We start from the raw sequence: 14,622 nt of genomic DNA on the forward strand, positions 1-14,622 counted from the left end.
AAATGACTAGCTTAACATCTCATAAAGAAAAGCTCTCAAGAGAAAAGACATAAAGAGAAAGTTTCTGGCATGAATAAAGAGACATAATCGGAGGCCCTATGGTCAATCGAGATACACAGTTACTAGAAAGTTCAACCAAGTGCACTTGGCTCTCTACATCTAATCTTCCTAGTAGTGAGCACACAAATACCCAGGCCTAGAAGGCCCAATATCATGAGGGACATGGAGAAGCATCAACAAGGTAATTGTCTTAAAGGAGCTGACAATCTAGAAAATGAGACAATGCTGGCCCACATGAAACTAGATGATAAATCTAAAAAATTTCAGTGAGGTAGCAATAATAAAAATGATTTGCTATTGTGTTCAGCTGCTTCAGTCTGACTCTTCGTGACCCCATTAGGGGTTTTCTTGGTAAAGATAAGAGTGGTTTGCCATTTCCTTTTACAAATGAGGAAACTAAAGTTAAGAGGGTTAACAGACTTGCCTAGGATCACATAGCTAGTAAGTGCTTAAGGCTATATTTGCCCTTAGGAAGGTCAGGCTTCCTGTCTGTAAGCCTGCTGCCTATTCACAATACCAAATGTATACAGTGTCTTAGACATGTTTTCATTTGACTCTTTGAGGCAAATGATCACCATTTTCATAGATAAGGAAACTGAGGTAGTGACTGAGTGACAATGATAGTGAGTTTCTGAAACAGAATTTGAACTCAGATCTTACTGACTCAAAGTCCAGTGCTATATCCAATAAGCCAGCTCACTGTTCCATCTAAAGGATTCCAAAAAGAAGAGATCCCCATGGCCTAAAATAAGGAAAGATGGTTTAATGGAGGACATGGAACTTAGGCTAGACCTCGAAAGATGGACAGGGTGTAGATGGGAATGGGAAGGCATGCCAGACGGGGCAAGTAGCACAAACAATACACATGATGGGCATGAGCACTGCACATGTGAAAAGACCAGCTTGATTGGAGCAAAGGATTTGTGCTGGGCCACCTTTAGATTAAAGGCCACCAGAGTAGAGAGATTTCAGCTTCTCTAGCAAGTGGGGAAAGGTAGAGCTGAACTCCGGGCATTTTGTTTCTTTGTCTCAACAAAAATTAATGTGTAAGGATCTGTGAGGCATTTTGAGTTCCTCTTGATGTGGCATCCAAATGCAATATTTAAATTTCTTGAGGGCAGGACGTTCCTGCTTTAATTCTGTCTTAGTATTATTATTATTTATTTCACCATTTATGGGCCTTGAACATATTTATCTGCTTGAATTGCTTGATAAAAAATATGACTTTCACATGGACAATGAAAAAATTTGCAAATTAGGGTACTAGAAGGGTGTTAGTCTAATCTCATTTTACAGCCCAAAGTCACAAAGCTGATGATTATGGTCTGAGGAGAAAAGGGCTAGGGAAAAATTAGGAGGGTATGATCTCAGGCTCTGAAAGCATCACCCTTTTAAGATGGGACTTGGACATAGATCCAAAAAGCAGTACTTCCCAAAGGCTTTAAGGCCTCTCTTGGAAAGTAAGGAACAGACAAGAGCAGACAGGTTAGGTAAGAACCCTGTGACCCAATCAGGCGTGTGTAACAACAGCTCCACTGCCACTGGAAGCAACACCTAAGGCAAGGGACGCCCTCCACTAGAAAATGAAAACAACAGCTGGAAAGATGTTGGCTGTGGCACGCACCTTCTGTATCGCCACGTATTTGCTCCACCAACTCTGTCAAATCCTCCCAAGAGTCTTTGCAAACGGCAAAAAGAAAGGAAAAGAAAGATAAAATGTCATGCAAGCTGGGATCCAAAGAAAACTGCTTTAAAGAAAAAGAAAAAAAAAAAAAATCAAAGCCTGAAACTGGAAACTTAAACTGGAAGGTTCTTGGGACTCAAACTTCATTCTAGGTCTCCTATCACTGCCTTCTAAAGGACTGAGAATTTAATTTAAGAAGTCACATAAATCTATAAATTAACATTGGTAGAGTTATATATTCTGCATCTAAGAGAAATGTTTTTGATTCAAGAAAAGGTTGCACGATTCTCCTAACAAGGAAAATCAACAAAAACACAACTACATTTGTTTAGTTTAATAATGTCCTGTTAATTTAGAAGCATAGGATAGAATAACCTTGACCTTCAGACATCATCTCTCTCAATTAATCCCTGAGGGAAGAAAAAAATATAGGCAAAGCAGTTTTGGTGCCTGGGTCCAATACTGGAAAATGGGAGACCCCAGACCATTCCCTCATAAAAACCCACATACCTCCCCATCTTCCTACCCCACCCAAACAGAAATAATAAAAAGCAATGTTTTGGAGGGAAAATACAGGCTTTATCATTAATAAGCTTACTTTAAAACAACTCATATTAATGAATAATTAAATATTTATAAAAGTGCTTAGCAGAGTACCTGTCACATAATAGACTCTATGGGAATACTGATTTTCTTCTCTTCCTTAATTTACAATTTTCTTTCAACAAAAGAAAAATCTTTTCAGTTTAAGTAAAGCTAGAAAGAACACTTCATTTTTTCTTAATTTGGCATACAAAGTATTCAGGGCCACAATGGAATAGGTCTAAAGACAGGAAAGCTATTCAATCGCCTCAAAATGCAAAATATAATAGCTAACATTGATATAGCACTTATTGTATACCAGGCACTGTGTTAAGAGCTTGGTAATTATCTCATTTGATCCTCACAACAACTTTGGGAGGTAGATTCTTTTATTGTCCCCATTTCATAACTAAGGAACCCAAGGCCCAGGGTCTCACAACTAGAATGTGACATCTGACCTCAGGTCTTCCTTACTACAAGTCCTGCTGCCCACCTGGAGAATCCTACAGACCACTTTTCAGAATAAGGCATAAATGCATAAAATATGTATTTAAATTACTAGATGTCCCCTAAGTCTTTTTTCTTTTTTTTCTGAGGCTGGGGTTAAGTGACTTGCCCAGGGTCACACAGCCAGGAAGTGTTAAGTGTCTGAGACCACATTTGAACTCCTGAATTCAGGGCTGGTGCTGGATCCACTGTGCCACCTAGCTGCCCCCTGTCCCCTAAGTCTTAATACAGTTTTAAATTTTCTAGGATTAAAATCTCAGTAAGACTTTGGGGATGCCTGGCATATACACATATGCATAAAATAAAATGCACAGGAATTACAAAGTCTGTTAAGAGTGCAAGATGGGGATAGCTAGGTGGCACAGTGGATAGAGCACCAGCCCTGAATTCTGAAGGACCCCAGTTCAAATTTGGTCTCAGACACTTAACACTTCCTAGCTGTGTGACCCTGGGCAAGTCACTTAATAAAAACAAGTTACAAATCCCTGAATATTGATTCTTGACCACCTCCAGAATGTAAAAGAAACTAGCCAACATGGTAGAAAAGGGAATGTTAATTATCAAAGGTCATTTATTCTTATATTGAATGTCATGAATTCTGGTTTTTTTATACTATTTTCCCAGAGCAAAGAGGAAGCTTTTAGAATAAGAAGTAGAAAATAATGGTTTTTTTTTTTTTTTTTTTTAAAAAGGAAGCAAACCTGCCTTCAACACTGGCCAAGCTGGGGATTTTGAGCCAAGAATGGAGTACAGCTTGTCTTGTTACTCGGGGGCTTATTTTGCTGAAAAGCTTCTTTTCTTTTCTTTCTTTCTTTTTAAAACTCTTTTGTTAAAGGGGTTGGGGAAGGGACATACGTGGACATAAAGTTAATGAAAGGAAAGATTATCTATTTATATGTGTGTATACAGTATATGTATATGTGTGTACACACACACACACACACACACACACTTTAACAAAAGAAGCTATGAGACCGACTCAAGCACCAGCTTAGGTAAGAAAAAATACATGAATTCAGCAAGTGATCTGGCTCCACCCCAAGCTTCCCCCTTTTTTAGGGGAATTATATAAACAGGAAATTGGAGTGATTTTAATCAGCTCGTGATCTGGTTACTGAAAGCAGACCTAGATTGAAGTTCCTGCTGGTCACAGACTGACAGGCAGCCCCTACCCAAGTCACTTAACAAGCTTGAAGGCAGGAAGTCAGAGAAGATTCTAATCTGTCTCAGTGGCAGGAGTTTCTTAGATGTAATCCCTCTCCCAATCCTAAACTAACCTGGAAGCAGGATAGTACCTGGGAGGCTATCAAGAGACTATGCCCTTAGAACAAAGCTTCTTAAATTGAAGGTTGAGATACCACATCGGGTCATACAACTGAATTTGAGGGTGATGTAATTATGACCACCAGGAAATGTTTAATTTTGTTTATCTATTTTATATGTAAAAATTTCTGGGGCAAAAAAGTGGAAAAAAATTAACAAGCCCTGTTCTAGAGAATATGAAAATTAAAATAAATTCCAAATTCAGAGTAAAACTGGAGTAAAAGGTCAGGACAGCAGGTCCTATGGTTTAGAATATTGCACTTCAGGAAGTGTCTATTTAGGGTCAAAGCTTAGACTGGGAGGGCAGGCAAGGATGGAAGATCTATCATATGACTACTAAGGCTTTGGAACTGCCACACTCCTTTAACCACTGATTTACTAGGCAAATCAAAACATTACAATCAGAAAAATAAAATTTAATTTCTGGCCTTTACTTCAAAGCGCAGAAGTTTCCTCCTATGCACTGCGGCAACAATCATGCTGTTTACTTATCTGCAGTTTTTAAAAAGTACTTTCCCAGGGACCTGTATGTGCAAAAATGTTTGTGGCAGCCCTTTTTGTAGTAGCAAGAAACTGGAAATTGAAGGGATGCCCATCAACTGGAGAATAACTGAGTAAATTGTGGTATATGAATGTTATGGAATATTATTGTTCTGTAAGAAATGACCAACAGGATGATTTCAAAAAGGCCTGGAGAGACTTACATGAACTGATGCTGAGTGAAATGAGCAGGACCAGGAGATCATTGTATACTTCAACAACAATACTATATGATGATCCATCTGATGGATAAGGCTCTCTTCAACAATGAAATGAACCAAATGGGGAATAAGTATTTGCACAACATAACATTTGCACTTTCTGTTGTTTACTTGCATTTTTGTTTTTCTTCCCAGATTAATTTTATCTTCTTTCTAAATCTGATTTTTCTTGTGCAACAAGATAATCCTGTAAATATGTATACATATATTGTATTTAACATATTTAACATGTGTGGGACTACCTGCCATCAAGGGAAGGGGGGTGGAAAGAAGGAGGGGAAAAGTTGGAACAGAAGTGTTTGCAAGGGTCAGTGTTGAAAATTTACCCATTCATATATTTTTGTCACTAAAAAGCTATTAAAAAAAAAAAAGTACTTTCCCATGTGGACAATAATTAACAAAGCATGCTTCTGACAATAATTGTGGTGCCAATCACGCTGAGCTGCCTCTGTCCCTTTTCCTCCCACTGTCCCCCTTCTCTTCATCTTTATGTCACACTCAGGGGCAGAAGAGGTGCTTCTTCTCCAAGGGCTGAGCTCTTCCACCAGGCCCTTCATCCTCTACTCCTCATTTTCCTCTGGTCTCCTAGTTCATTTTCGGCTGCCTGCATACAAGTCCAAGGCTCCTCATCTTTTGGGGAAATTGCTCTGGTGGTTTCCCTCCACTAAGACCAAGCCCATCAGGAGGTGCTGACTTCAGAGAGGGAGGGCTGAGCAGCCACCAGCCACACTCCCTCCTCCAGAGCCATCTGTATCCAGGGGCCAGACACAGGCCAGAAGACTGAAGATGGCTGCAGAAGCAGGGGGAGAGCTTGACCCTCCTATCCATCCATCCCCTCAAGCTATTATCCACTATCTTGCAACATGTAAAAATTGAAAGTCACCTGTAGAATGGGGATAACAACAGCACCCACTTCCCAGGGTTGTGGTAAGATTAAGATGAGATATCAGTAAAAAGGGCTTTGCAAATGCAAAGCTCTACATAAATGTTAGTCAAATGGCCCGCATTATTACTTTTCACCTCTTTTCACAATCCAACTTCTTAGAAACGCCTCCTACTCCTACTCTTGTAAGAGTTTCATTTCTTCTCAATTCTTGGCAATCTGATCCTGGTCTCACCAAATGAAACAGCTCTCTACGAAGTTTCCAACAATTAATCTTCCTTTTTTTGATCACTCTTCATCTCCCTCTCTATTCCCTCCTCTCAGTATTATCATAACTCCTCTCCATCTAGATTCTCCAACCATGCCTTTCCAATCTCCCGTCCTGGATTGACAGCCCAGTCCCTCCCTGAGCGTGTACCCCCTTTATTGGATCCTCTTCTCTTTCTGTGCTCCCTTTAGGAGACTTCGGCTGCTCCCACAGACCTCATCTTCATTTCCATCTGAAGGACTCCCACATATCTATGTCCACCTCTAGTCCCCTGTATTCCAAATGCACCCTGAGATGCTTGAAGGGGCATCCTTTAAGAATCTCAAACAGAGCATGTTCCACAGTTGCTCCCTTTATTCAATATATTCTAGAGGTTTCCAACTGTATCAAATATACAGTCCTCTGTTTGGCATTAAGAGCCCTTCAGTCTGGCTCTAACTTACCCTTTTCCCCACACATCACAAATGACTTCCCTTTGCACCTTGAAGGCTTCATCACCCACTGCAGCTCATTTCCTCTCTCCATAATATCTCAATGAGAGGACACAGGTTGTACTCCCATGCCTCTAATTAAAGCCATCCTCCCCTTCCTTACCTATGCCTGGACTCCTTGGTTTTTTGCACAGTTTAACTCAAACTTCAACTTCTATGTAAGAATTTTGCTAATTTCCACACTTGGTAGTACCTCCCCTGCCCCAGTTACTTTGCATTTTGTGTATTTTTGTAGACTTTTGCATCTGTATTTTTGTTTCCCTCACAGCAAGTAGGATGCTGGTGATTGGAGACTGATTTTTCTAATGACAGAGCCTACCAGAATGCCTTCTGATTAACAGATTTGAGTCCCAATAGCCTGGTGCATAAAGGATTGTACTTGCTCTACTCACAGAGGAAATCACCATCTAATATTTTCCTAACATACTCAGTGAGGAATGCTTAGCATGCACCCCTGAAAGCTTAAGTGATTTAAAAAAAAAATGTTTACTAGAAAATGCTTCCTATGGCAAATTCTCCTTGAGGGCAGGATGTAGCATAATCTAAAATTATCTAATTAAAACATGAGATGATTTTAATAGACCATATTATCTAATTTGTTTACTTTTGGGGGAGAGAGGAAGGGAGGAGAGTAGTAAAACAGACCTGTGATTTATTGGCCCAAGAATGTCCCAAAGAGTAAAAATTCACCTTAGAGCTGAAGGCTGCCCCTTCTCTCTGCCTGGAGGACTGTGACTTGAGTGAGTAGTTAAGGATCACACAGCCAGCAGGTGTCATAGGCAAGACTTGAACCCAGCTTTTCCTGGCAATGAGACCAGTTTCTCTAATGGCCTCACAGTTTGTTTTATTTAAGTTTTTATTAATTTTTAAAAAAAATTCTTACATAAACACTAATCACAGATAATGGATGGAAGAGAGCAGTCTAAGAGCTGGTAAAGCTTCTTGGATTGGGATTAAACAAAAGCTAAGGGTAATTCAAAAATTGGACAAAGGATAAAAATCTTTTTTTTTTTTCCTTGTAGAGAAATATAGATGAGGAAATTCTTTTTCAATGCAAATCCGCAGTGTTTTGCAACCTAGTTTTGGAAAGTTGCCTAGGACACTGAGATATGAAGTGACTTACCAAGAACCCAGGCCCTGCTGCATCAGAGAACTTGAACCTTTGATTCCTAATCTTGTGGCCAGCTGTCCTTCTGCTAGGTCAATTTTCCCTACAGTACAAATGCAGCTGCAACTTAAGAAGATAACAGCACAATAAAAATGGCCATTTCCACGATGGAGCTAAATAGACTTAACAGGGTGGCTGAATTAAACTGAACGCCAAGGCTAACCAGACAATTATGTGTCAATTACATGGTAGGTGGACCCACATTTAAACATATTTCCTAAGGAAGAAATACATGTTTTGGTAGTTTAAAAGTCAAGAATATAAGAAATATCTAATTTCTTTTTTTCAAATTAGGGAACTGCTATATAGTTTACCAAGATTTTAATAATAACATTTAACCATTTCCATGGCACTCTTGGCAAGTGGAGAGAGCTGATAATTAGATGGATTGTGAACTGGATCAAAGAATGGTCAACAATGGGTCAATGCTGACTTGAAATAAGGTCTTCAGACAGTGTCCCAAAAGATCCAGACTTACTTCTAGGCCATTTGAAATTTCTAATGTAATGACAAAAGACACTGAAAACATACACAAAATTTTTCAGATGACAGAAAGCTGGGAGGGATACTTAACTAATTAGATGGTCAAGATCCCAAAAGATCATGACATACCAGAGTCCTAGACTGCATCTAATGAGAACTTCCAACAGAGCTAAATGTTTTGGAGAACAAAAAGAAATTCAATTTCACAAGTATAAAATGGAGAGTACCATTAGGCACTCAAATGAAAAAGAACTTAACATGAAATCTGAGGAAGCTACATAAGAGGCAAGGTGCCCAGGATAAGTGAGATGATCACTCCATTGTATTCCTGCCCTCTTTAGCATACTTTTAAATTATTATACTCAGTTATATGGAGGGGAATGATAAGCTAGATAAGCAATCAAGATCATGTGGGTATTCATGCTATATTAACAACAATGAAATAAAGCACTTGCTACTATGTGCCAGGCATAGTGATAAGCTCTTTATAATTATCATCTCATTTGATCCTCACAAGTCATAAGGAAATTGAAGCAAACAGGGTTAGGTGACTTGTCCAGGGTCACAAAATTAGTACTATTAAGTATCTGAGGCTCAAGTCTTACTGACTCCAAGTCCAGCATTCTACCTACTTCAGAACCCCACTGCCAGTACAAAGGGACTCTGTAAAGTGTGTGTACTTAATCGAGACTCCTTTCATTTTAGAATAACTGTCTGATAACAAGAGGTGACAAATACTAATTTTTTTCCCCTTTGAGCTTCTTTCAACATTATGAAATACTGCACATTGAGCAGATCTAGACTTTAGCAAAGCTTTTGCCAAGTCCCTGGTGCTGCACTTATAGAAAAGATGGAAAGAACAAACCCTACAATTAGGTAAAGGCAGAATTTTAAATGCTTAAGAAATGAGTGTATCCACTAAGTCAGATCTGCATTTCCCTGCAAATATCATAGATTCCAACAGAAAACAATTCATAGGATGAAAAAAAAAAGTGATAATAAGCAAAGAAAATACAGGTACCATAAATAGCATTAACACCTGCAGCAGCTGAATTGCTCAAAATGATGCCAATGATGCATAACGTAAGCAGGGATAGAAAATGCCACAGCATTTCTGAGGATGGGAACAGAAAAACAGACAGACACACAAAAGGTCTGAACCTGGTCTCTGGCTCTTTCTGACAGTGAAGGGACACCCATTCAATTCAATCCAATCAATATTTATAGGCTAGGTCACTTACCAACTGTCTGAACCCCATGCCCTGGTCCTTCTCTTCCTCCTTCCTGTACTATTTTACTTGGAAAGCTCATCAGCTCCCATGGATTCAATTCTCATTTCTATGCTGATGATTCTCAAAATCCAGCTCTAACTCTAGTTTATTTCCAACTGTCTTTTAAACACTCCAAACTTGAAGTCTCATAATCATCTTTTTAAAGAATGCCCAAAATTCAACCGACATTTTCTCTTCCTAACTTCCCTATTAGCATCCTCCTAGATACATAGAGGAACAAGCTAGCTGTCAGCCTCTACCCTCCCCCCACACTGTATCCAATCAGCTGCCAGATCTTGTTAATTCTACCTTCATAACATCTCCCATATCCATCCGACTTCTTCCTGACAATGCCACCACTTTCATTTCATTATTATTCCAACAGCCAGTGCATCAGTCTCTGTACCTCAAACCTTATCCCACTCCAGTCCACCATCTTCTTCAAGGGACTGCATTAACATCTCATTCAAGATGTTGCTCCCTATTACCTCCGAATCCGATATAAAATTATTTGCCTTTTAAAGCCCTTCCTTTCCAGGCTTCCCACACGAGATCCCTCGTCTCCAGAGTCCGGTCACTTCCATGGGCAGGCCCTCGTGCCTGGATTCTCTTCTTCCTCATCTTTGCCTCCTTTAAGACCCAGCTCACATCCTATTTTCCCAAGAGGACTTTCCCAAGCCTCCTTAATCTTGGTGGTTTCCCTCTAAAACTACCTCCAATACATCCTGTTTAAATCATGTCTGTGACATTTACAATTACATGAATCTCATAAAAGAACTCCATGAAAACTGGAAGGGTTGGGGGTTTTGGGTAATTTGTATAGAAAATAATGAAGCTCCTACTGACTCTGGGGTTCCTATTCTCTTAGGCTGCCACCTAACTCTATCCAAGCGGGGCTGTCACTCTTCTTGGTTCTGATACCAAGACACGAATTTCAATCTTGGCTTTTTCACTGGCTGAGTGACTTTGAACAAATCACTAAATTCCATAGACATCAGTTTCCTCATCTGTAAATGCAAAGGACCAGACAAGGTGACAGATCAGGGACCTCCCAGATCATGATCTGAGAACTTTTCTTTTTTTTCCTCAAAAGTATTTTGGTTTTTTCAGTTACATGTAAAGGCAGTTTTCAACATCCATTTTTGTCAGATTTTGAGTTCCAAATTTTTCTTCCTCCTTTCCTACCTCCCCTTTCCCCAAGACAGCTAACAAAATGGGAGGGAAAAACATACAAGAAAAAAACAAACAAAAGTAAAAAAGTGACAACAATGCTTTGATTCAGTCTCCATAGTCCTCCCTCTGGAGGCAGGTGGCATTTTCTATCCCTAAGTCTATTGGAATTGTTTGACCAACTTTTCTAAAGAAAGGAAATGGGGGCCATCCTAGGAGCTCACTTTTTTAGGGAGCATCCAACCTAACTGGCAGAGGAACAAAAATACCAGTGACGTAGGAGCTCTGCCCCTACTTGAGAGTGTCACTCAGTTCACAGTGGGATATGACACAGTGAGACAATTTCCATAGCCTTTTTAAAGCATATCTGCAAAGACACTTTTTGGAAAGTTCTGGTTTTAATTACAACATGGGTGACAGTCTGAAAGAACTTGGTCAAAACCCAATGGCTAAAGAGTGGGCACCTTTAGGGGATTGGTACCCTATTTAGCAATAATGAAAGAAGGGGGAAGCTGACCTCCGGATTGCTTCAGAGTTGCAAAGCATTCTACATCCATTATTTTTGTTATTGTTCAGGCATGTCTAACTCTTTGTAGACTCATTTGGAAGCAGCTTGCCATTTCCTCCTCCAGCTTATTTTCCAGATGAGGAAACTGAGGCAGACAACTCAAGTGTCTTGAGCAGGGTCACACAAATAAGGAAGTATTTGCGGCCAGATTCCAACTTCTCAACTCCAGGTCCACCACACCCTCTAGCTTCCCCATAACTATTTTTGTATTTATTAAAAACACTTTTCATTTTCAAAACATTCTATATGCCTCATTTCATTTGGCTCTCATAAAAATGCTATGAGCCAAGCACCACAAGTACTAGTTTAGGAATGAGGAAGCTGAGGTTAAGAAAGCTTTATAAATGATTTGCATGACCTAACAAGCTTTGAATTGGCTCTTACTGTTTTATTCTATTATCTATTTTTGACAAGATGGGATGCCTCTAAATATAAATTACATTTGTACATACTAATTTTCTTTCATAAGAGTGAAATTCAAGAGAAAGTAAAGGACAACTCAGTGTGTCTTACCATGTGTATTTCTAATATACACTAAATAATGAGCAATAATAACTAAATATGGAAAAATGTTTTATGTAACTATCATATACAATCAATATAACTGGGTTGCCTTTTCAAAGACAAGGGAGGAGAGAGAGGAAGAATTTGGAACTCAGAATCTAAAAGAAAAGAATGAAAAAAATTGTTTTTACATGTAATTACAAAAAAATTTAAATTAAAAAAAAATAAGCTAGCATTTACATAGCACTTTAAAATCTACAAAGTGCTTTACAAATATTATCTCATTTAATCCTTATCACAAGCCCTAGGAGATAAATGCTGTTATTATCCCCATTTCATAGATGAGGAAATTGAGGTTCCAAAGACACAGAGCTAATAGTTGTCTGAGGCCACAATTGATCTTGCATATCTCTGATCCCAGATTCAGGGCTCTAGCCCACTTGCCCATCTAGCTGCCTTTATTTGTTAGGTTCCACATAAGATCAAGCATTCAAAATCTCAAACCCTAGACTTTGCCATAGGCCATTGTAGCTTTCTATGTATACACTCCTCCCCCCCCCCAAAAAAAACACCTCTCTGGGATGGCAAAGAGAAAGGAAAGAGAATATTTCAAAGATCTAAAAAACTCCCAGCAGCCAGAGACATCAGTCAAGAAACTCAAGACTTAAAAAAAAAAAAAAAAAAAGTAATTTAAAAAACAAAGGTACAAAAGGGGCAGCTAGGTGGCACAGTGGATAGCGCACCAGCCTTGAATTTAGGAGGACCGGAGTTCAAATCTGGTCTCAGACACTTAACACTTCCTAGCTGTGTGACCCTGGGCAAGTCACTTAACCCCAGTCTCAGGGAAAAAAAAAAAAAAGGTACAAAAAACAAAACAAAACCCACTTCTCCAAAAAAGGACAGAAGAACCATCTTGAAATGCTTATGAAAGAAAGGTATGGGCAAGACAAAAGGCAATTAATTAGGCAAAGGAAGCATCTTCATAAACACACATACAAAAAAAGCCCTGTTTCTCAAGGAATTTAAACAAACCTAATTCTTTGAACATATTAAAAAACAAACATGTTTTGCTACCTAAAAAAATACAGAGAGAAGCCATGTTGTAGTTTTATTTTTAATAAGAAAGTTAATAATGCCTCATGACAAAATACCTTCCTGAGGATTACATGAACACAGATAACCTACTTAACTGGAGAAAAATGAGTAGAAGGCTTTTCTTAAAGTAGATGAATATCCATACTGGCAGGCCCAGCTTCTTCTTAGAAAGCCACAAATTAACATGAATTATGTTGTAACGTATTTTTATTTATTCTGTTAAACACTTCTGAAATTTCATTTGAATCTTGCTCAAATCTAGGATAAATTACTAACACTAGAGGTTGACAGAACCCCAAAGGGCATAGAAAAACACTGGGTTGTAACCCTAGATTTACGAAAAAAGAAACAATATAGATTTAGTTTTAATAAAAGTCCTCCTTTTCCTATACTTACACAAAAGGCTAAAGACTGAAAGAAAGGATCCAAGGTTTTTCTTAAGTGACCAGATCAATTACAAATCGCAAGTATTGGTCAGGCATCAATGGCAAGAAGAAAACTGAGGATTTGGGAGTGATGTTAACAGGAGTAAACTTTTAAGTGTTGCTGTTCACAAATCACTGAAACTTGTCCTAAGAAGGTATTTTTAAAGGGATAATGTATTCTGTTCATTTCAAAGCTTTTAACTGGGGATCCTTCCAGAATCCTCTTGTACCTGAGACTTTCCATTTTACACTTAAACTTTAAACTGCCAGGAGCCTAAAGTCAGAACCCTTCTTACTGTAGATAAAATGGCCTATGACCTTGAAACTCCCTCATCTTGGCTGGCAGTCCCACGTATTCCAGGAACTCTACCTTGAGAAACTTAGAAAGATAAAGGTGACTTTATCCAGACTCACCCTCCCCAATAAAACAATATTCCTGAGACATTGTGAAGAAAGATCATAAGGATTTATTTATTCTCCATTTCTTTTCCTCTTTCTTCCTTTAAATAAGGATTACCAAAACAGGATTAGCTTTTAATTCCTAAAGTATTTTTTTTCTCTCACAAGAATCTAATCCAAGGATCAAATAGTTGTAAAATCCGGTTTGGGTTCTGTCTCTCTTTCCTGATCCAGGAGAACAGGGATACCACGAAACAAATTCTCCAATGTAAATAAAGCCACATGATACCTCATTGTGCCCTGCTCTAAGAAAAGTTCTTCATAAATACCATGGATTATTTGCTTTATTCACTGAGCATTTCCTTTTATAATTCACTTAAAGCTTCTTCTAAATAGCTTGATTTTTCCTGCTGCCATGGATTTTTACCTATAAAATCTGGCCTATTGGGTGGCCATAAATTCTAATTATGTAACCTCACAATTCTATCATATAGTTGGGCCAAATTGTTCTTGCTATTCCCCATACAAAATTCTCAGCGTCTTTGTATAGAAAATTGCAAATGGGGTCACAGAGAATAAGACACAATTCTAAGATGACAATAACAAATTGCACCTACCTGCTACGGTAGATCAAAGGGGATAATACCTGTACAGAGGTTAGCACAGTGCCTGGCACACAGCTATATAAATGCTATTATTATTAATGTCTAGTACTGTAGCCGATTTGCAGAGGAGGCATTTATTAAATGCTTGTTTAAAGCTCATGGCACTTCACAAAGCTCTCAATCTATTACGCATAGTTCACTTTTACTATTAAGTATAAGTTCAAAGTCTTCCTGATGATTTTGTACTTATTTTACTTATTGGAACTAGAGAATTCATAAACTCATTTGAACGACAGAATTTTAAACGCTAGAATCAGTTTTCAATTCCGACCTAGACTAACTACCCACCAGCTGAAAAACCTGAGGCAATCAAAC

General features: G+C 38.6%; 1 protein-coding gene and 1 long non-coding RNA gene across 9 annotated transcripts in view; both read right to left on the bottom strand.

Annotated features, from left to right (window-relative positions):
- Positions 1-14,622, bottom strand: part of RUFY3 (RUN and FYVE domain containing 3) — a 131,582-nt gene that overhangs the window by 89,484 nt on the left and 27,476 nt on the right. For 2 of the 8 annotated variants that reach the window (XM_074275114.1, XM_074275118.1), the window contains exon 3: positions 1,685-1,738. The exons of the other annotated variants lie outside the window; for them this stretch is intronic. In XM_074275114.1, the coding sequence (XP_074131215.1) occupies positions 1,685-1,738 (54 nt within the window). The remainder of the gene's footprint in view (positions 1-1,684; positions 1,739-14,622) is intronic. 8 annotated transcript variants of the gene reach the window in all.
- On the bottom strand, positions 3,628-6,674 carry LOC141546930 (uncharacterized). Its single transcript, XR_012483465.1, has 2 exons — positions 6,219-6,674; positions 3,628-6,099 (listed from the first exon to the last, which is right to left on the bottom strand). It is a non-coding gene; the product is annotated as an uncharacterized LOC141546930 (long non-coding RNA).

This window comes from Sminthopsis crassicaudata, chromosome 6, assembly GCF_048593235.1.
Source record: "Sminthopsis crassicaudata isolate SCR6 chromosome 6, ASM4859323v1, whole genome shotgun sequence".
In the NCBI taxonomy this organism is placed as follows: Eukaryota; Metazoa; Chordata; class Mammalia; order Dasyuromorphia; family Dasyuridae; genus Sminthopsis; species Sminthopsis crassicaudata.